The sequence below is a fragment of the Callorhinus ursinus genome, unplaced genomic scaffold (assembly GCF_003265705.2).
Source record: "Callorhinus ursinus isolate GAN/ISIS: 27379988/994484 unplaced genomic scaffold, GSC_fseal_2.0 scaffold10, whole genome shotgun sequence".
NCBI lineage: Eukaryota > Metazoa > Chordata > Mammalia > Carnivora > Otariidae > Callorhinus > Callorhinus ursinus.
Window position 1 is genome coordinate 37,828,993 of NW_027397072.1, and position 22,009 is coordinate 37,851,001.

A 22,009-nucleotide genomic window follows, 5' to 3' on the forward strand; every position below is an offset into this window, starting at 1 on the left:
GAGATGGAAACGGTACCCCACCAGGAGGAATTAGAACTACACATGCCCATAATGACGTGGAGCCAATATTAACACTCAACTCCGGCCTGGCCCCAGGGTTTATGCCAAGAAGGAGGTGGCCTGGTCTGGGTAACCCAGGCTGAGCCGAAGGGACGTCCAGGCCGGTTGGTCCCACTCTTGCGGTGGCCCCCTTCCCGCGGCTCCGCGCGCGCGCACGAACCAGCATCCCGAAAGGACGGGGAGCGCCTGCGCAAGACAGAGGTGGCTAGGCGTCAGGCTCCCAGTCCCCGCGCCCAGCAGCCGGCAGCCACGGCGCCCAACCTGGCCACCAACGGCGCCAGGTTGAGTGGCCAGAGCAGCCGCTCGCCACCAGCTCCGGGCGGACGGCTAGGACAGAAGCACACGAGGCGGCGCCCATCCCTTATTGCCGGCGCCCATCCCTTATTTCCGGTGCATTCCGCCGGGGCCTTGGCAAGCCGGATGTAGAAAGGGGTAGAGCAACCGAGCCGAATGGGGGCCCGCGATGGCTGCGCAGGCGCGTCCAATACAGGCGGGGCCGGAAGGAGAGACAGGGCGCCGCCATGACAGGTTGGGCCTAAAGGGAATGGAATGGTCCGCTTGCCGGCTCTGCGACCGGAAAAAACGAGGCAAGGACAGCGGACTTGGGCGCCGCCATGACAACCTGTACCGGAAAAGGCGGGACTTTCCTCCCTGACTGATTCCCTACCGGCACCGGCCTGGAGATGTGAGTAGCGGGAGCGCCTACCCCGGATATGCCGCCGCACCCCCTCTCTTCCCGTGACCTGGACCTACGCCAGGACTCCGGGAGGAAGGATTGGCTTCTTTGTTCCTCGGCGATCCGACCCTTAGGATTCAGCGCAGTCCATTACAAGTCTCATCCCTCCGAGTGTCCAGGCCCCGCCCCCTGACCATTTAGACTCCTCCCCTCTTCCTCGTGGTAACTGGGAACTTGTCAGGTCCACCCTTAACACCCACCCAATCGCTGTCCCTAGGACCCCTGGCACTGTCCACCACCAACCCTAGGACTGCAGAATTGTCGCGGGACCTCTACGATTCTTAGACCCGTTCTTAGAGCTCCGGGTTCATCCCCTTAGATCACCTAACCATACCTTTTGAACCTTCGGGTCTGCACAGTATCCCAGACCTCACCTGTATCACCCACAGACTTGTTCCTAGACCCCTGGTCCCGCTCTAGATTTCCAGATCTTGTTCCCAAGAGCTTACTTGTAGGAACCTCCAGATCTATCCAAGAGCCCCAACCTTCCCCAGGGTTTCCACATCATGTCCCTAGAACTCTGAGACCCACCCTAGGACCCCCAAACCCACCCCAGGGCTTCAAGTCTCATCTCCAGTACCCCTGTCCTCAGGCCTAATCTTTAAGACTCTGGTCAAATAGACGCTTCCCCAGGACCAAAGACCTTACCCCTTGGACTTCTAAACCTCTTTTTAGAACTCCAAACCCCTTTAGGGCTCCCAGGTTTTCTCCTAGAACTCAAGATCTTACTTCTGAGGCCCTATCGAGGGAATGCCTGAACTCAAGGACCCTTCTTCCAGGACCCCAAGGCTTGCCTTCGAATGATTAAATCTTTTTTGGAAAAGATCTCCACCATCTTCCCAGAAGCCCCCAGGCTGTTCCACAATCCCCAGGGCTCATGCCTTACCTCCTCCTCCATCTCCCTGGCTCTATCCCAGGATCCTTCAGACTCCCGGATCTGCCCGAGATCCCTAGTGTTGTTCCCTGCTCCATCCTCCTACCAAGATCAGAACTCCCTTTCTTGTCTGTTGTCTGGAATTATCCTCAGCCCACCATGTCCCACAGGCAGGCGGCCCTGGAGGTCACTGCTCGCTACTGTGGCCGAGAGCTGGAGCAATATGGCCAGTGTGTGGCGGCCAAGCCTGAGTCATGGCAGCGGGACTGTCATCACCTTAAGATGAGTATTGCTCAATGCACGTCCTCCCAGTGAGTGTGGGCAAGAATGGGACAGGGTGTGTGGGGGGGGAGGGGGGAGGCGGTGGAGTGGAAGTGTGAATGCCTGAAATGCCCTTCCTCCACAGCCCAATCATCCGTCAGATCCGCCAGGCCTGTGCTGAGCCTTTTGAGGCCTTTGAGGAGTGTCTTCGACAGAATGAGGCAGCTGTGGGCAACTGTGCAGAGCATGTGCGCCGCTTCCTTCAGTGTGCTGAGCAGGTGCGGCCAGCACACTCACCCTCAGCTGTGGAGGTGAGGCGGGGGGGGGGGGGCTCATCAGTTCTCACCCCCTTCATCCTTCTGGTTGCTCAGAATAAAGACCTGGGAGTTATTCTCAGCCCCACCCTACGCCCCACACAGACCTGCACCGTGCACCCGGGATCCAGAACATGATCACCTCTTGCCCCTTCCCATAGTCCCTGCTTGAGTCCAGACACCTCCCCGAACTGTTCATCTCCAGGATCCCTGCCCCAGCCTTTTCCCTGACTCTCTGAATCCCTTCTCACTTGCCCCCTACACAGTGGGCAGAGAGAAGATTTAGGAACTGAAAACTATTCACATTACATATTTGCTTAGAGCTCTTCAGTAGCTTCCCATTCACAGAACAAAATCCCAGGTCCTTGCTGGGTTCTCTGTGTTCTTCCTTGGGCTGACCTCAACCACCTCCTTCCTTACCTGCTCTCTTATTCCCTTCCTTACTGTCCCTCAGCTGTACTGGGTGAGGGGGTGAGGAGGGGGCAAATGAGTCTTACTCTCTTTAATGTATACAGTACATAAACAGATATGCAGTATAACTATGGGATTAAGATTTCATGGATGGCTGCAATTTTTAAAAGCTGTCTTAAAAGACCCCTTGGTGAGCAGTAGTAAAAACAAAGTTGAGAAATGCTCCTTTATTTATTTATTTATTTTTAAAGATTTTATTTATTTAACACAGAGAGAGCCAGCACAAGTAGGCAGAGCGGCAGGCAGAGGGAGAGGGAAAAGCAGACTCCCCGCTGAGCAGGAAGCCTGATGCGGGACTCGATCCCAGGATCCTGGGATCACGACCTGAACCGAACACAGACGTTTAACTGACTGAGCCACCCAGGCGCCCTGAGAAATGCTACTTTAGATATTTACTGCCTCCCCTCACCGGACTGTGCGCTCCTAAGGCAAAAGTCACATCTTGCACCACCTCCCTCTTAACGTTCTCTCATTGGAGCCTCTGTGCTCTGTATTATCACTTTCAGTCCACTCTCTGTGATGGTCCCAGAGCCATCCCAAAGGAAATCTGACCATGTTCTGTTTCACTTATTTATTTTATTTATTTATTTTTTTTTGAGAGAGAGAGAAAGGGAGTGTGAGCGGGGAGGAGACAGAGAGAGAGGGAGGGAGAGAGGGAATCCTAAGCAGGCTCCACACTGACATGGGGCTCAGTCTCACAACCCTGAGATTGTGACCTGAGCCAAAATCAGGAGTCAGACGCTTAGTTGACTGAGCCACCTAGGCACCCCATGTTCTGTTTCACTTAAAAACCTTTCAGTTAAGCGTCTGCCTTCAGCTCAGGTCATGATCCTGGGACCCTGGGATCGAGCTCCACGTCAGGCTCTCTGCTGGGCAGGGAGCCTGCTTCTCCCTCTTCCTCTGCCACTCCCCCTGCTTGTGCTCTCTCTCTCTCTCTCTGTGTGTCAAATAAATAAGATCTTTAAAAAAACAAATAAAAACAAAAAAAGCTTTCCATGGCTCCTCACTTCCATCAGGCCAAATCTAAAGTCCAACACAACCTGTATAGGGCCCTGCATGGTCTGGACTCTGCCCCCACCCCCCGCTCTCCACTTTCTACATCATACTCTGTGTTCTGGCCCTGGTGAAGGTGCAATTACTCAAGTGCATGTCTCTCCTGCTGGCAGGCTTTTATCCAGCTGTTTCCTTCTGCCTGGACTGCCCTTCCTAGGCTACCTGGCTGCTTGCTATTCCGGCTTAGATACCACTCCCTCCGAAAACCTCTCCTGTGGGCCCATCCCCTCCCCGGGCTCACATGGTCTCTGAGCTCCTTCCAGTATGGCTTATATCTTACTGCCTTGTAACTGCTCCATTCCCATTCCTGTCTCAGAGCTGAGTTCTGGGTTAAAGATGGGGGAGATGCCCTTCTACCAGGCCCTGTAGTCCTTGTTTTGTTTTAATATGGCAGTAATGAGTGAGAGGTTCAGGCTCTAGGAGCGGACACCAGCAGGAAGGACTTTTAATTCTTAGAAATGATTTAGTAATGATTGCGTACTATTCATGTTAGTTTCTTAGTCTGTATATTGGCTCTGTGTTAGTCATATGTTCTTTCTTTCAAGTTTTTTGGGCATCTGAACAGTAAAGGCCTCGCCTTTCCAGCTCAGAGCTCGTTGCTCCCGCCCTGGTTAAGCAGCCAGCTTCTCCCTGGTCTTCCTGTGGCCATCCTGCCCCGAAATCTGCTCTCCCCTGGCAGCCACAGGACCTTGTAAAAATGGAAGTGAGGTCACATCTCTCCCCTTTCCGGCCTTGTCGTGGCTCCTGAGTGCACCCAGAGTGATTCCTCCCACACCTGGTCCTCCTCACCGTCCTCCTTCCGGGTGATGGCGTCCCTGCTGCAGCTTCCCCCCTGACTGCAGGCAGTGAGATTTGGGCCGCCTCTGGTTTCTACTCTACATACAAGCAGTCTCATCTCACAGAACATGATACAAAGACATCTTGTGTTCACATAGCTGGCAATTTGAGATGCTCCTTGTACCTCCCCCTCCGCATACACCTGTGTTCTTTACCCTGATTTACTTCTCTTTGTAGACAGTTGACATCTTTTTATTGTTTATTTGTTGCCTGTCTCTTCCTAGAGTCAGAGATTTGTGCCTGCTTCATCCGTTGCCCTGTAACAATGCCAGGCACACTGCAGGTGCTCAGTAAATACAGCAAATGGTGCCTTCCCTGCTCCCAGTGACAGTTCACTGTGTCAGACGTGTTCACATGGCAGATGGCCAAGGCCATCACCTGATACCCTCTCTCTCTCTCCAGACTCTGGACTTGGCAGGGGCAGCCTCTGCTGTCTACATAACTTCCCCCAGCGGGGGCCCCAGGGCCAGGCACAAAATAGGTGCTAGTAGATGCTCATGTGTTTTTTCCATAGGCAAAGCCACTTCCTGCCTCCTGAGGACTCTTTGAACCATAGGAAAACTGGACCTGAGCAACTGGCCACTTGATGCCCCCAGTCCTGAAGAGTGGCCAGGTGGAGTCATGAGGGGCCTGGATGGGAGTCTGGCTTCTCTGGACAGCAGGACTCACAATAAATAAAGACTCTGTATATCAGACTGACTTCTGCCTTCAGCAACTGAGGGGAAACTGAGGGGAGAGCTGGCTGGGCGGAAACCCTGCTCCTCTATGCCCCAGCTTCACGCAGTGTGCCTAGGAAGGGCCTGCTCACCAGGGTTAAGACGACCCCTCTTTCCTCGTTAATTCTGCCAACAGCCACTTCCTGTCTCCTGCCGCACAGACATGGGAAAAGGCTCTTTCTCGCTTCCACTCGAGCGTTTACCGAGTCTTTATTGAGTGTTTCCTTGAGGTTTAGGGAGCAATAATATCACACTTCTTTTCCTCCTGAGTTTTGAGCCAGTTGTGTGATAGACATGGGCTCTAAGCAATGGGGATGAAAATACTGGCTTTATTACTGGGAACAGCTGCTCTGAGAAGTGTGGGTTAGAGTCTGCTGTCCTGGACTTCTGTTCTGTCTTGGTTTGTGTTCTTCCAGAATCTAACCCTGAGAATTGGAGTGCAGATAGAATATTTGGAATGTGATTCCAGAAACATTTGCAGGGGAGTGGAGTGGTGAGACAGAGAGGAAGGCAGCCAGTAAAAGGTGTGTTATCGCGCCAGTTATCACAGTGGGCGCTGGGCTCAATCTAAGGGGCAAGGAGGTTGGGATATAGATCACCAACTGCCCGTCTGTCACTGGGGGCCGTTTTCATGGGCAGTGACCGTCTTGCACTTCTGCCTGCCCCATGTGTGGTCACGTGCCCTGCCATCAACGAGCCCTGAGCAGAGAGTAGCCAAGAATCAAGTAAGCAACGTTCAGCACCCAGAAGAGTGCTGAGTGGACGTGGGCGAGGACCAGCAGTGGCTGTGGCAGCTTCTCAGTTTCTCCTCATGAGTACATGTTCTGTGGGCCCGGCTGGTTGATCACCCTGCTCCCCAGCACGGGGCAGGTCCTAAAGGGCAGAGGGCAGACAGGCACAGATGCAGGAGAGAGAGCGCGGCGTGTCCGGCTGAGTGTGCCCAGGGCCTGCACCCAGATTCCCCATTCAGACAGGCCACTTCCCCCTGGAGGTGACTCCACAAACTTCCAGAAATTAGAAGTGACTGGCCAGTGCTGCCTGGACTGGCTGTTGGAAACCCAAGGCTTGTGCTCTGATTTGGAAAAATGAGCCAGAGTGTCTCCTGGGGATTTGATCTTTAAGACAGACTTGTCAGTTGGCTTGGGAGCTAAGGTGGGATCCTGCAGTCAGGGTTGTGGGAGCTACCAGAAGCCATGTGATGCAAGCCAGAGAAAACCCAGGGAGAGAAAGGAATGTGATCGTTCTTGTGGTTTCTGAAAAGGCTGCTTGGGTCCTGATGGCTTTCTGTTCCCAGCTTCAGTTTTCTTGGGCTGTGGATTGAGTCCTCAGATTTCTTTGTCTGTTTTCAGCCAACCCCACTTTCCTTGGGTAAGCTTGAGTTGGGGTTCTGCTCCATGTAATTAAAGGAGTGTAACAAGAGGGCCCTGGGTGGCTCAGTGGGTTAAGTGCCCAACTCCTGATTTTAGCTCAGGTCATGATCTCAGGCTCATGGGAACAAGCCCTGTGTCAGGCTCCATGCTCAGTGGGGATTCTGCTTGAGTTTCTCCCTCGCCCTCTGCCCCTCCCCCCAATTAAATAAAAGAAGGTGATAAGAACAAACAAAACAGGTCGAGACTACGTTTTAGAATCTCTCAAGTGGCCTCTCTTCCAGTAGGCTAGATCAGCTTCCTTAACTGGTGGTATGTCAGGGGTCCAAGAGAGCAAAAAAGGAAACCTCAAAATCATCGTTTTTGTCACGTTCTATTGGTCAATGCAAGTCACAGGGCCAACCCAGATTAAAGGTGTGGGGAGACCACCTCTCAATGGCTTTTGGCTGAAAGGAATTTTGCCCACATTTAAACTACCATAAAAACTTTAAGAGTTTTAGGGCGCCTGGGTAGTGCAGTCAGTTTGGTGTTGGACTCTTGGTTTTGGCTCAGGTCATGATCTCAGGGTCGTGGGACTGGGCCTGGCATCATGTCTGTGCTTAGCACAGAGTCCGCTTGGGATTCTTTCCCTCTCCCTCTGCCCCCACAGTGTGTGCTCGCTCGCTCGCTCTCTCTCTCAAAATAAATAAATCTTAGGGATGCCTGGGTGGCTCAGTTAAGTGTCTGCCTTCGGCTCAGGTCATGATCTCAGAGGCCTGGGATCGAGTCCTGCATCAGGCTCCCGGACTCTGCCTCTCATGAAAAAATAAGTAAGTAAATCTTAAGAATAGTTTCTATTCTATTCTATTTCTATTCACTATTTCTATAGTGTCTATTTTGATGAATTGTATTTAGGGAGTTTTCACATAATCTGAATTTTCAAATTGCTATAAATTTGTTCACAATATCCTTATATAATCTTTTTAAGACCTACAGAATCTGTAGTGAAAGCCCCTTTCTCATTTCTGACATTGGTTATTTGTGCCCTCTTTTTTTTTTTCTTATTCCATCTTGATGGTATACCAATTTATTAATCTTTTATTTACTTGCCAGAATTTACTTTTGGCTTTGCTGGTGTTCTTTGTATATTTGTTTGTAACTTAATTATCTTTTTTATAATTACCTTTTTTGGATTTAATTTTGTATTTTTGAAGTGAATGTTTAGCTCACTGATTTTTAGCCTTTTTTCTTTTCTAATGTACACACTTAAATTCCCCACAAAGCAAGCTTTTCTATTTTGCATTTTTCATTGATCCCAGATTATTTAGAAGTTTAAAACTATTTTTAAATTTCTGAACATGTGGGGATTTTTCTCGTTATCTTGCCTAATTGCAATTGAATTAGGGACACTTTATATGGTTTCAATCTTTAGAAATATGTTGAGACTTTCACGGCTTGGCATAGGGTTGGCTTTTGTTAATGTGCCATCTGTGCTTGAATCATAATCCTTGGTTCATGATGCACTATCTTAGGTTGGGTTCCCCCAGAAACAGATTTTGAGGCAACGCTTTTTGGGAGATGGCCTCAGAAAGCACTGGCAGGGCAGAGGGAAGTGAGACAGGAAGGGAAAGCAGCATATCAAGGCTGCATTATCAATTGCGCAAGTTATCACTGGGCAACAGCTTAACTCTCTGGGGAACTCTGGAAACTGGAGAACATACTCTTCCTCCACAAGGGATGGGGGTATTTATACACTAACCCCCATCAGGCATTTTGTTCAGGGTCACTTAGGGGGCTGGGATTTTAATTTCCGTGCTGCTTCCTGTTTGCCAGACACACAGGCAGAGTGGGCTTTGGGGGAGAGAAAACTCCAGCAAAGATCAGCTTCAGTGGGGTTCACTCAGTGGGAGCCACCCTGTGGCCATTCATTGCAATGAGACCCATGGCCACAGCCACCATTTTCCCAGCCTGTCATGGCTGCCTCCGCAGCAGCCACCATCATCTCAACTCCCTTTGCTGCCGTCACTGCTGCCTCCCATGACTGCATCCCACCACAACTACCATTGGTGGAGGTTTTGCAGTAACACGAATGCTTTCAAAATGCTTGACTCTGTTCACAAAGGATGGCTCCATTCAACCCAGGAGGCCAACTAGAAGTGGTAGGCATGAAACCTAAGGGAGTATTGAGAACGGTGTGGGGAAGAGACAGGTGTCAGTGTAGGGGTACATGTGCAGATGTTGAAGTGGTCCAGTGAGCTGATGACCCTCAGGATTCTGAGGAGGCAGAATGTGCCAGTCAAAGGAGTGCAGAGGTGAGGAGGTAGGGTGTGTTAACCAGAAAGCAGAGTATGTCATCGAGAGTCTCCATTTCACCTTTGGTGGATGAACTGAGGATTTGTGCTTGCCATTGAACATACTGACTTTGTTGATAAAGATAATCAGAATAAGAATGATAAATATTTCAGTTAGCACTCCCTTCAGTAGGTAAGCACTTGGTTTATGCTGTGAAAAACTTTTGAGCAGAATCTGTACAAATAGAGGCCAGATTCTCTAAGGAAATTCATAATCCTGAAAGAAAATAAGCTGGCAGGGCACATGGCTGCCTCAGTGGGTAGAGCATGTGACTCTTGATCTCAGGGCTGTGAGTTCGAGCCCCATGTTGGGTATAGAGCTTACTTAAAAATAAAATCTTTATATTTGTGTATATATATATATATATATATATATATATATTTAGAAATAGATTTTAAAATTGGGATAGATATATCCCATTAAACTACCATAAAAACTTAATAGTTTTAGGGCACCTGGGTAGATATATATATCCCAATTTTAAAATCTATTTCAATATGCAGGCAAGGCTGAGAACCACTGCCTAGTGGAATTCCTCAATTTTGTTTGACTGTGTTTTATAATATTAACATGCTCGGAATTAAGGTTTGAAAGTTGTCAAACCTACTTTGATGCCCCTGGTGTTACAGAGGTTTCAGAGTCCAGGGAGTCGATGTGTGTCACAATAGTATTTCTTTTTGAAACTCAATAAATATTTACCAGCGAGATGGTGACGTGTAAGACAAGGTCAGACCCAAATAATTCAAATCCCTTCCTTCTTCTCTGATGGGCCAGAAATTATGCGATGCATGGTGTGTTGGGTCAGCTGGACAGAGGAAAGAATGTCACTCTGAAAAGTATTAAGAAGCAGCAAAAATGCCAAGGACACAGACAAGTTTGTGTAATGAAGGGACCTGCACTCCTGAGGCTCTCAAGGGCAGATGCCTGGACACCGTCCCTGGAGCTGCCTTTGCTGCAGAGCGTGGGCTGACAGGCAAATCTCATCCTTCCCAGGATAAGCCACATGGGATAACACCATGACTGTGGTGCAACAGTGCAGGGGCCTGGTGAAGAAAAGGAGGAAATGCAGACCAGAAAAATGAAGAACCAGAACGACCCCCAGGCATCTAGTCCCAGCAGAGCACCAGCCCCAGGGAACTGGGTCGAGGCAAGCATGTATGTTCTTAAGCTACATAAGTGCAAGACTTTTAAAAAGCAGAATGTAAACCCAATAGTACTAACTAAAAAAAGCAAGTTACCTCTATTGAATAAAAAACAACCACGTGTTTCTGTCTGATACAGTAAGAGTTTTTCTTCTTTTTTTTAAAAGATATTATTTATTTGTCAGAGAGAGAGAGAGAGAGAGCAAGCAAGCACAAGCAGGGGGAGTGGCAGACAGAAGGAGAGGGAGAAGCAAACCCCCGCTGAGCAAGGAGCCTGATGCAGGACTCAATCCCAGGACCCTGGGATCATGACCTGAGCTGAAGGCAGATGCTGAACCAACTGAGCCACCCAGGCATCCTCAGTTTTGCTTTTTCTATTTCCTTTTCCAGTAATAATTCTCCAAACTGCCTGCATTCTTGAGGATGTCCTTCTCTTTTATGTGGTGGTAAAACTGAAAACCCTAATTCTTCCATGGTCCATGCTTTTGTTGAGAGAGTAGTGAACTTGATGGCATCACATCAGACTGACACCAGGAATCAGCGTGATGTGGGCTTGCTGAGCTGCAAGTCAAAGCAGATTTTATGTAATGAAGTACAAGTGATCAAGTAAAAAATCTCATTAAATGCTTCTGTACATTTTGAAGAAATGGAAACATGACCAAAATGCACATTATGAAAGCCTCAGTATCATAGGTAAGTAAATCACATCTCTGTTTTAGCAATGTTGTACATAAGATGTCCAGGACATCTAACAAGTAGGATCTTTTCATTTTCCTTGGTAAGAAACGTGGACTGAATGGGATGGGCCGAAATTTAAATTTGCACTGCCTGCCAAATATGCAAATAAATAAGAAAAGCCTAGTTTGTCTTTGATAAAAGATCAGCAATCTTTTATGTTTTCTGCGATTTCATTACAGTCGTCACAGAAATTAAGAAGATGATTGAAACTCTATTTTTCAAACCAAAGTACCTAAGAGCTGGGGCGGGGGGGGGAGGGGGGCATTTCTCTTTGCCGCCATGCTGCAGTTGCCTAACTATAGGATGAAGAACTATAGCATGAATAACTATAGGAAGATCTAATACAATCGGTTTTGCACCCTAAGGGGTCAACACTTCTGTTATCAGGATTTCCCTTTTAGGGTTAGGTTAGCCTGCAAGACATTTGAGTTGCAATATCTCAGTCAGGAAATAGAAGGGTGCTCAGTTTTACAGAGCATTTAAGGGAACAATACAATACAATGATGTCTGCTTGTTCGTGTGGTGTGCCCAAGCCAATTCAGTGGTTGCTAGTTTCTACTGAGCATTGGTATGTTTCGGGGAGACAAAAACACCTCCACTATTGATAGATTTAGAAGTGCTCACCTGCCTTACGCGGAACTTGTAAGACTCCGTCTCTGTTTGCCTATACCTCTCTGCACATGCGCAAGCAGACACTGCTTTCTGCGCAGTGTGCGGTGTGATCTGCTCCGGTTACTTCCCTAATCCAGTTACACATGTCCTCCCGTTTGTGATGAAACTACCTTAATCATTTAGTCTTTGTATTCGGTGATGTTTGGGTCATGCTGGCATCTTATCTGAGTTATCCAGACTCCTAGAAAATATAGTCATGATACAATGTTAAAAATTAGAGGGGCGTCTGGGTGATGCAGTCGGTTAAGCCTCCGACTCTTGGTTTCAGCTCAGGTCATGATCTCAGGGCGGTGGGATCGAGCCTCACATCAGGCTCCACGCTCAGTGCAGAGTCTGCTTCAGATTCTGAATTTCCCTCTCCCTCTGCCCCTTCCCAACTCCCCAAAATAAATAATCTTTAAAAAAAAAGTTAGACTAGTATTGTCTCCCTATAGAACACAACAGTTAATCCACAAAGACAGACTATTAACACACAACTACAATGTTCTTAAGCTGCACACATAAGTCACTGTCGTTCAGAGTCATGCGGCCAGGCATGATTTATTATTCTGAGTCATGCAGTATAGACCGGGGCTGTGGGGGGGTGGGGGAGGGGCACAGCAACAGCAACTATGGAATATAGTCAACTTCTGAAGTTGCTTTTTATTTTTTTAAGATTTTATTTATTTCAGAGAGAGAGAGAGCACGAGCAAGCATGGTGGGGAAGGGCAGAGGGAGAAGCAGGCTCCTGCCCTGAGACTCAATCCCAGGACTCTGGGTTCATGACCTGAGCCGAAAGCAGACGCTGAACCAACTGAACCACCCAGGCGCCCCAACTTCTGAAGTTTAATTTCCACTCCAACTTGTCTCCCAAACTCCAGACTTGCAATCAACTGCCTGCCCAACATCTCTATTTTGATGTCTTGAAACATCTGTCTTCCCAAGCTCAGACCTGAGCCCCTGATCCTGCTCCCAGAACCAAGCCCTCCACCCTCAGACTTCCCTAACTCAGGCGGTTCCATTCTTCCAGCTATTCCCGTCAAAGACCTCGGAGCCTCCTTGACTCCTGTTTTCTCAGGAGCCAGTGTATTAGGACATTCTGTTGGCTCCATCTTTAAAACAGAGCCACACCTCCTGTTACGAAATCCGGCACAAGCCAATGTCACTCCCCCTGGTTTCTGCAGCAGCCTCCTCCCTGCCAACCCCGTTTCCACTTCACTCCCACCCTTGGGTGGGTTCTCAATACAACAGCCAGAGGGATCCCTTTTAATACATAAGTCAGAACACATGTCACATCTCTGTCTAAAACTGTGCACGGGCACATCAGCTCACTCAGAGCAAAAGTCAAAGTCCTTACAGTCACCTCGGAAGCCCTCTGTGATCTGGGCACCCTCCTCATCATTACTTCTCTGACCTCATTTCCTTCCACATTCCCAGCCACACAGCCTTCTTCCTGCTCTCTGAACACTCCAGGCTTGGCCTTTCTGAAGGCAGTGTGGAACTATCTCGTTCCTTCTGTTGGAATTTAGGTTTCGTGTGTACAAACATGAATGGACAGGATACACCGGCTGTAGAGCTTAGAATAATGAATGGTTGGAAATAATGGTTTGTCTCTAAAATGGGATGCATAGAATAATTTGAAAATGAAGATAGTTCTCCTTATATTGTCATATATGTCTAACAAAATGCAAATTATAATATCTCAGGAAGAATATTCATATACTAATTTCTTTTAAAAAAAGTCAAACTGACAAGATGCTAAATTATTCAGCATCCTATCTTCCTCCCATGATAAATATATATTTACATTAACAAAATCAAAAAACATGTATAAAGCTATGGCTATAGATGATAAAATTTGACATTTTTTTAATTTATTTTTTTAAACTTTTTTTTTTTAAGATTTATTTAGGGGCACCTGGGTGGCTCAGTGGTTAAGCATCTGCCTTCAGCTCAGGTCATGATCCCAGGGTCCTGGGATCAGGCTCTGCGTTGGGCTCCCTGCTCAGCGGGAAGCCTGCTTCTCTCTCTCCCTCTCCCCCTGCTTGTGTTCCCTCTCTTGTTGTGTCTGTCTCTGTCAAATAAGTAAATAAAATCTTTAAAAACATTTATTTATTTGAGAGAGAGAGAGAGAGAGCATGAGCAGGGGGGAGGGGCCAAGGGAGAGAGAGAAGTAGGTTCCCCACTGAGCAGGCAGCCTGACACAGGGACTCGATCCCAGGACCCTGGATCATGACCTGAGCTGAAGGCAGATGCTTAACCCACTGAGCTACCCAGGCACCTGAAGGTTGACAACATTTTAAAGATGACTACATTTAATATTTATTGCTCATGTCCGGATAATTGATGATGGTTGGATGGGTAATAAAATAAAGACAAGTAGAATTCAGAATTATTAAATATTTATTTTTAAATTATTTTGCCTTCATTTCAGCAAAATCACTTGTTAAAATCAAGATTTTTACTTAATTTGAGAAGAAGCAATAAGGTGGGTGCTTAGTGGGTGCTTTTCACTACTGTGAAATATGAAATTCATCATTATGCAAGAACCCATGGTATTCATGATATCATACATTTCTGGTGGGAATGCAAAATGGCGCCACTGCTTTGGGAAACAGTCTGGCAGTTCCTCAATCAATTAAACATGGAGTTACCATATGAGCCAGTAATTCCCCTCCTAGGTGGATTCTACCCAAGAGAGTTGAAAACACATACTCACACAAAAAGTTGTGCAAGGATGTTCATAGCAACATTATTCATAATAGCCCAACAGCGGAAAAACCCCACATATTTATCAACTGAAGAATAAACAGAATGTGCTATCTCCATACAATGGAATATTATTCAGCCATAAGAAGGGGTGAAGTACTGTATATGCTATAACATGGATGAACCTTGAAAACATCATGTTGAGTAAAAAGAGACAGTCACAAAGGACTATATACTGTGTGATTCCATTTATATAAAATGGCCAGAATTGACAAATCCAGAGACAGGGAAGTGGATTCATGGTTGCCAGGGACTAGGGAGAGGGAGGAACAGGGACTGAATGCTCATGAGTACTGCGTTTCTTCCTTTGCTTGTTTGTTTCTTTCTTTCTGCTTTCTCTTTTTCTAAAATTAATTAATTTGTTTTTTAATGTTTCAAGTTTTTAAGTTCTAGTTAGTCAAAGGGCACCTGAGTGGCTCAGTCAGTTAAGCGTCCCGACTCTTGGTTTCAGGTCAGGTCATGGTCTCAGGGTGGTGAGATTGAGCTCTGTGTCAGGCTCTGCACTTGGCATGGAGTCTGCTTGGGATTCTCTCTCTCTCCCTCTGCACCTCACGCCCCATGCACACAAACATACTCTCTCTCAAAAAAAAAAAAAAAAAAAAATCTGGGCTGACTGCCTCTCCTCGGCTGGCCTGCCCACTGACCCCTTGTGGCGTATTTGATAAACTTCTAACTCTTTAAAAAAAAAAGGGGGTGGGGGGCGCCTGGGTGGCACAGTTGGTTAAACGTCGGAATCTTGCTTTTGGCTCAGGTCCTGATCTCAGTATTGTGAGATCGAGCCCTGCTTGTTGGGCCCTGTGCTGGGCATGGAACCTGCTCAAGATTCTCTCCCACCCTCTCCCTCTGCTCCTCCCCTCTTCCAAAAAAAACCAACCAAACAAAAAAAAAGATTACCCAAAATTCTGGTTCCTTAGATCTCTACATTTAATTACACTTTTCATTACGGATAATTTATTTTATTTATTTTATTTTTTTAGAGGGGAAGGGACAGAAGTAGAGAGAGAGAGAGAGATAATCTTAAGCGGGATCCAAGCCCAGTGTGGAACCTGATGTGGGGCTTGATCTCACAACCCTGAGATCATGACAGGAGCTGAAATCAAGAGTTGGATGCTTAACCGACTGAGCCACCCAGGTGCCCCCTCATTATAGAGAATTTAAAATAAATACAAAAATAGACTAGAATGATGAACAACCATCCAGCCCAGTGACCACTCTGGAAGATCAACTACAGTAGGGCCAGTCAGCACAGTGGGCTGAACGGCCTTACCCCAGAGTTTCTCAACCTCATCACGATTGACATTTTAATTAATTAATTAACTTATACTATTATTTTTTTAGTGAGCTCTATGCCCAATGTGGGACTCAAACTCATGATCCCGATATCAACTGTCACAATGCTCTACCAACTGAGCCAGCCAGGTGCCCCTCTAATGACATTTTAGGCTTCATAATTCTTTGTGAGAGTGGGGGGAGGTCCTGGGCATTGTAATATGTTTAGCAGCACCCTGGCATCTACCCACTAGATACCAGTGGCATCCCAACCCACAGTCATGGAGATCAAAAATGTCTCCAGACATTGTCATATGTCCCCTGGACAAAAATCAGTCTTGGTTAAGAACCATTGCTTCATTTTTAAAATTAATTTATTATTTTTTTAATTGAAGTATAGTTGACACACAATATTACATTAGTTTCAGGTGTATGGCATAGTGATTCAATACTGTTATATCTTATGCTCTGTTCACCACAAGTGTAGCTCCCATCTGTCACCCTGCAATGCTATTACAGTACCATTGACTGGGTTTCCTGTGCTGTGCCTTCCATCCCCCTGACTTATTCATTCCATACTTGGAAGCCTATACCTCCCACTCCCCTTCCTCCATTTTGCTTTCCTCCCACCCCCTCAGCTCTGGCAACCACCAGTTTGTTCTCTGTATTTATGAGTTTGTTTCTGCTTTGTTTTTTTGGTTTTTTAGATTCCACATATAAGTGAAATCATATGGCATTTGTCTTTCTCCGTTTGACTTCTTTCACTTAGCATAATGCCCCCTACATCCATCCGTGTTGTCACAAATAGCAAGATCTCATTCTTTTTTTTTTTAAGATTTTATTTATTTATATGACAGAGAGAGACACAGCAAGAGAGGGAACACAAGCAGGGGGAGTGGGAGAGGGAGAAGCAGGCTTCCCACTGAGCAGGGAGCCCGATGCGGGGCTCGATCCCAGGACCCTGGGATCATGACCTGAGCCGAAGGCAGACCCTTAACGGCTGAGCCACCCAGGTGCCCCTAGATCTCATTCTTTTTTATGGCTGAGTAAAATTCCATTGTTTATATCTACCACATCTTCTTTATTCATTCATCTCTCAACGGACACACCTCACTTCCATCTGTATCTTGGCTATTGTAAATAATGCTGCAATAAACATAGGGTGCCTATATCTCTTCTAATTAGCATTTTTGTTTTCTTTGGGTAAATACCCTGTCGTGAAATTACTGGGTCATATAGTATTTCTAATTATTTGATGAGGCTCCACACTGTTTTCCACGGTGGCAACACCAATTCAATTCAAATGCACAAGGGAAGATCCATTGCTTTAGATGATACTCTACAGAACCAGTCATATTTTTACTGACTCTTGGATCGTCCCCAGTGGACTAGCCATCTGCTCTGTTACTTAAAACTACTGACTGACAAATTAAAGACACCCCTCTTTGGACTGCAAACTGAAAAATAGCTGTGGTTGGTGATTCAGCATACTGGGCCCATAAGGGCCCTTTCTCTGAGGAGAGTGGAGTCAAGGTGCTGGTCAAGCCTGTGTGGTCCAGACTGTCTCCTGGACCCATGGTCATCCTGAACATGGCACTACAGCCACCATCATACACTGGACACAAAGCCGAGGACCCTGTTTCTGATGCAGAAGCTTCACTGCATACCAGACTTGTGACTTCTGCCAAAAGTTGGCCCCTTTATCTCACAGTGAAGGAAGCCACAGGACAGAGGGCATTGGCTCTATCCACTCTTGATGGATTGACTACACTGGACCTTTTGACTCTCCTTTTTTGGCTTCCAACAGTGCTTCACTATTGTTGACACTTTTTAAGGTTATGATGTTGCTGTTCCAGTCTGATCAGCTGACTCTGGGCCCACCATTGTGGTCTTTGAAACCAAACTGTAGTGTATTTGGCTTTCTGGAACATTTACAGTTTGACAATGGTGCACCTTTTGTAGCAAAGCCTGCAAAGCCACCCAACAATGGACTCAGAGTCCAAGTATTCAATGAATCTATATGCTCTCTATCATCCACAGGCTTCTGGTATTGTTGAGCTTTGAAACATCCTCCTCAAAAATCAACTCTCTCTTCTCCTCCTTATCCAAACACCTGGGGAAGGCAGTTTGGTCACTGTGATGTCTTTGTAGTGTGTCAACTTGGCTAGAGTGAACCATATTTCCAAATTCCCATAGCTTAGTGTTGGCCTCCCTTGACGGCAGATTGGACATTCATCAATGTCACAGCCATAGCAGCCTTTGTGAGAAAAAAGCCATTTTGTTGAACCCATGCATGGACTCCATTACTCACTATGGCCAAGCCATGTCATACAGGAACTGTTCCATGTATACTATTCCCACTTGTACATGGGCCTGCTGAGCATTGGTATCATCACCTGATTAAATTTGTGAAAACCTATCATCTGGATTTTGTACATTCCAAACATGTAAGTTAAATGAAGATATGTTGGGAATCACCACCTCTGCATCTTTTGAGTTCTGGCTGGTGGTAATTCTGGATGGTGCTAGCAAGAGAGAGGGATGCCCCCCTCACCCCAGGGATAGGGCATTGATTTTTGGTTGAGTATCTAAGGTGGAGGTGGGGAGGGAGACATTCTAGAAGCTTTCACTTGACCTGTCCCATCATAATAGGTTTTATTCTTTGGGTCAGGGAAGAAACATGGGGATTTCACCAGTTGGGAAGTATATCTGATGTGATCAGGGAAATAACCATAAGATTAGTTCAGGGTCTCACCTGACCCACTGTGAGACGGACTGCTGCCAAAACTCTGTATCTACTCACCTCCATAAGCTCTTCCCTCTCCAATGGACAATGGGGCACTTTGCCTTTCCAGAGATTAGGTTCAGATATGAGCCATTATGCACAATATGGCATCTAGGGGAATGAGCACAGGCTTTAAAATCGACCAGAATCTGGGGCGCCTGTGTAGCTCAGTTGGTTGAGTATCTGCCTTCGGCTTGGATCATGATCTCGGGGTCCTGAGATGGAGCCCCGTGTCGGGCTCCTTGCTCAGCAAGAAGCCTGCTTTTTCCTCTCCCTCTGCCTTCCACTTCCCCTGCTTGTGTTCTCTCTCTGTGTGTCAAAGAAATAAATAAAATCTTTTTTCAAAATTAAATAAAAAATACATCTGTACTCCCTCCCTATCTTAGGACTTAATTTAGCAAATTATTTTTTTTAAATGTTGGTGAGGGTGTAAGAAATTGTGTTCCAACCATAGCTAATAGGAGTGTAAGTTGGAGAAGCGTGTCTGAGAGACTTAATAAGACCAAGAAAAATATCAATAACTTTAAGGCAGCAATCCACTGCCTAGAAATTCATTTATTTTGTCTTTTTGCAACTTTTTAAGTTAAATTACTTACATGGGTCTTTAATTTTTAGCCTTTAGTTTTCTCTAACATGACCATTTAAGGCTATAATGTCTAGACAGCGTTTGTGATATGGTAGTATTGTCATTGTTTTTCATTTCTACATCCTAAGTGATTTCCACTATGGTTTCTTCTTCAACAGATGAATTATTTAGAAGTAATTTTATGAGGGGGCGCCTGGCTGGCTCAGTAGGTAGAGCGTATGACTCTGGATCTCAGCTCGTGGGTCCAAACCCCACTTTGGGAGTAGATCCTACTTAAAAAGTATGAATAAAAAAAGAATAGAAGTTATTTCATGCATTTCCAAATATGATGTTTCCTAATTTTCTTTTTTGGTTAATACTTCCTATTTAATTGAATTGTGGTCAGGAAGTGACATCAATCCTTTGATATCTGGTGAAAAATGTGATGTGGGGTCCTTTTTCATAAAAGTTCGATGTGAGATTCAAAATAGTATGCGCTGCACAATGCTTGTTACATTTCGGCCTTTGGCTGTTGGGTGTAGTCAGTATAGTAACATCTGGGTCAAAGTGTTACAGGAAATGCTGTGTAAAGTATCCCATGGATAGTAGTAGTGTGAATTCCTCCTGGTAGTTCTGCCCATTTTTTATTTATATACAGTGTTTTATGCTATTTAGTTAGGTTCGCACCAGTTTGTATTTATTTCATGTCCTGATGAATTAAACCTTTTATCATAATGGGGTGATCCTCTTTATCTCTAGTAATGCTTTTTGCCTTAAGTTCTATTTGGTCTGATAATAACATAGCCACATCTGCTTTCTTTTCCTTAGTTTGTCTAAATATATCCTTTTGCATTCCTTTACTATAAATCTTTTAAGTGAAAATTTTCAGTTATTTGTGTGTGATATACATTCTATTACAATTTATATGATAATCAGCAAGCTGTTTGGAATATTTTGGCCATCTTATTTTGTGCTTTCTATTTGCCTTCCTTTCTAGTTCTATTTGTCTCTGGCTTCTTTTGTACTGATTAAGTATTTGTCTATAATTCCTTTTTTTTCTTTGAATAAGTATGGGATTTCTATCTCTAGCCTAATAATTTTTACCCTAGATATTTTGACACTCGTAATTAACTTATTAAAGTCTAAAATTAATGAATAGCTTTACTATCCTTCACATCATACAAGGATATTTGAATACATTAACTTCCCATCCTCTGTCCCTTATTTTGTTTCTCATCTTGTTATTTTAAGCCTGGCAGACATTTTTATCATGTTTTGCACCGTAGATGTTCTTCTTTCTTTCCTTCAGGTTTTTTCTGGAATGCTCTCCTTCTTTCTAAAATACATCCTTTAGAATTCACTGAAGCTCTGTTGGAGGCACCCCCTCTACTTTGTTAGCTTGAAAATGTCTTCATTTTGCTTCATTCTTCAGGAGTATTTTTACTGATTGCAAAATTCCAAGTCGACAGTCAGTGGAAAAAAAAAAAAAGAATTAACATAGCAGGCCCAAGGCTGCTATCTTTAGAAAGGACTGCTTACAAGAATGGCCCTTGGCTGGCATCTGGGTCCTTGGCTTTCAGAAGGGTTCCCATCATTCCCTAACTGACAAGAATGGCTTCCTGTGTTGAAACCGTAGCATATGGCTTATGCTGAACATCTGCTCTCCAACTGGGAGGCTGGAGTTTTGACATGTGCTAGACAGAGGTGCCTACGTTACCAGTTCCCAATACAAATCTTACACACTGAGTCTCTAATGAGCTTCCCTGGTGGACAACATTTCACACATGTTGTCATAACTCTGCCGGAAGAATTAAGCGTGTTCTGTGTGACTCCACTGGGAGAGGACTCTTGGAACTTGCATCTGGTTTCCTTTGGACTGTGCCCCATGCACCATTTCCTTTTTTTTTCCTTTGTATCTTTTTACTCTAATAAATCATTGCATGAGTCTGACTGTATGCTGAGTCCTGTGAGCCCTCCTGGTGACTTGTTGAACCTGAACCTGAAAGAGCCCCGACACACAGTCATTTCATCTCAGAACACTGGGTAGGTTCCATCATTTTCTGGCTTCCAATCTTGCTGGCAAGAAGTTAGCTGCAAGTCTAGATGTTATCCTTATATCCTCAGCTCAAGCACAGTGATTGTCATATGGTAGGAACTCAAATACTTGCCCAAACATGGTGGAAAGAGGGCTTCTACAGGAAGGGGCCTTCGGTCGTTAAATACCCAGAGGCTTTCCTGCTCATCATAACTTGTGACCTGGGCTGCCTGAAGAATGACTCAGGCCTGGAAATGAGCAAGCAGCTGTCTCCAGGATGAAAGATTAAAATATTCTTTTAGAGGAACTCAGGCAGTCTGAGGCACCTGCCTGTGTCTGCTGGACTCACGGGTCGAATGTGGGAGGCACAGACTGAGAGCCGTAGAGGCTGAGGGTCAAGGATTCCTGATACTGGCAATGCAGGGAGGGGAGTTAAAAGTCCAACAGGTAGGAAGACAGAAGAGGCTGGAGTTCCCTGCTTCGTTTTAGGTGAGAAGGGGCAGGTCTCCTGTTTGGAGCAGCTAGGGAGGACGGTATAATAAAAGCAGAATTTGCAGGATGGGGTCAAGCCCCAGGGCAGGGGAGGCAGTGGGGAAAGTTGGTCTTTGGGAGAGACGCTGCAGGGCTTGTAGAAGTAACCCCTTTCCTTGCTTCCAGTGTTTCTTGCCCCAGTCCATCCTGAGGGAGGAGAGCAGATACTAGAAGAGAATCCAAATCCCCAGAGCTCTTTTTCCAAAAGGGAGTTCTGTGCTCATTAGGTTGCATATGACTGCAGTTATCTGGAAACACTTTTAGTTGGTCTACTCCTGCTTGTGACCCTGCAAGATTTTTTTTTTTCTTACTTAACCCAGACTTGTCTCAGGGGCTCCCAATTCCACCCCAAATCATCTTTGACCACAACCAGAGGGTGGGAGAGTTATACCCTGGGGCAAACTGACAGGGATACCAAAGAGCCATTTGCCAGATCACTGACTGTCTGCTGCATCCCTGATAGCCTGTTCAGCTCCCCTGAGAAGACACCTGGATACCCCCTCA

The 22,009-nt window shown here is 46.0% G+C and overlaps 1 protein-coding gene across 5 annotated transcripts; it reads left to right on the top strand.

Annotated features, from left to right (window-relative positions):
- The first annotated feature begins 297 nt into the window (after positions 1 to 297).
- Positions 298 to 20,894, top strand: CHCHD5 (coiled-coil-helix-coiled-coil-helix domain containing 5). Of its 5 annotated transcripts, none has more exons than XM_073897407.1 (5): positions 339 to 745; positions 1,824 to 1,981; positions 2,077 to 2,242; positions 5,121 to 7,498; positions 20,249 to 20,894. In XM_073897407.1, exons 2-4 carry the CDS (start codon positions 1,830 to 1,832, stop codon positions 5,142 to 5,144), a joined length of 342 nt encoding a protein of 113 aa, XP_073753508.1. In that variant the 5' UTR covers positions 339 to 745; positions 1,824 to 1,829; the 3' UTR covers positions 5,145 to 7,498; positions 20,249 to 20,894. The 5 variants fall into 5 exon arrangements, with proteins under 5 accessions (XP_073753504.1, XP_073753505.1, XP_073753508.1 ...); XM_073897405.1 differs by lacking the exon at positions 20,249 to 20,894 and adding an exon at positions 9,795 to 10,300; XM_073897406.1 differs by lacking the exon at positions 20,249 to 20,894 and adding an exon at positions 10,014 to 10,300.
- The last annotated feature ends 1,115 nt before the right edge of the window (positions 20,895 to 22,009 follow it).

Coding starts and splice junctions, on each gene's coding strand:
- CHCHD5 (XM_073897403.1), top strand. CDS start 1,830: ATGTCCCACAGGCAGGCGGCCCTGGAGGTCACTGCTCGCTACTGTGGC. Junction 1,953..2,074: donor GGGACTGTCATCACCTTAAG/ATGAGTATTGCT, acceptor CCCTTCCTCCAC/AGCCCAATCATCCGTCAGAT. Junction 2,243..9,794: donor ACTCACCCTCAGCTGTGGAG/GTGAGGCGGGGG, acceptor CTGATGGGCCAG/AAATTATGCGATGCATGGTG.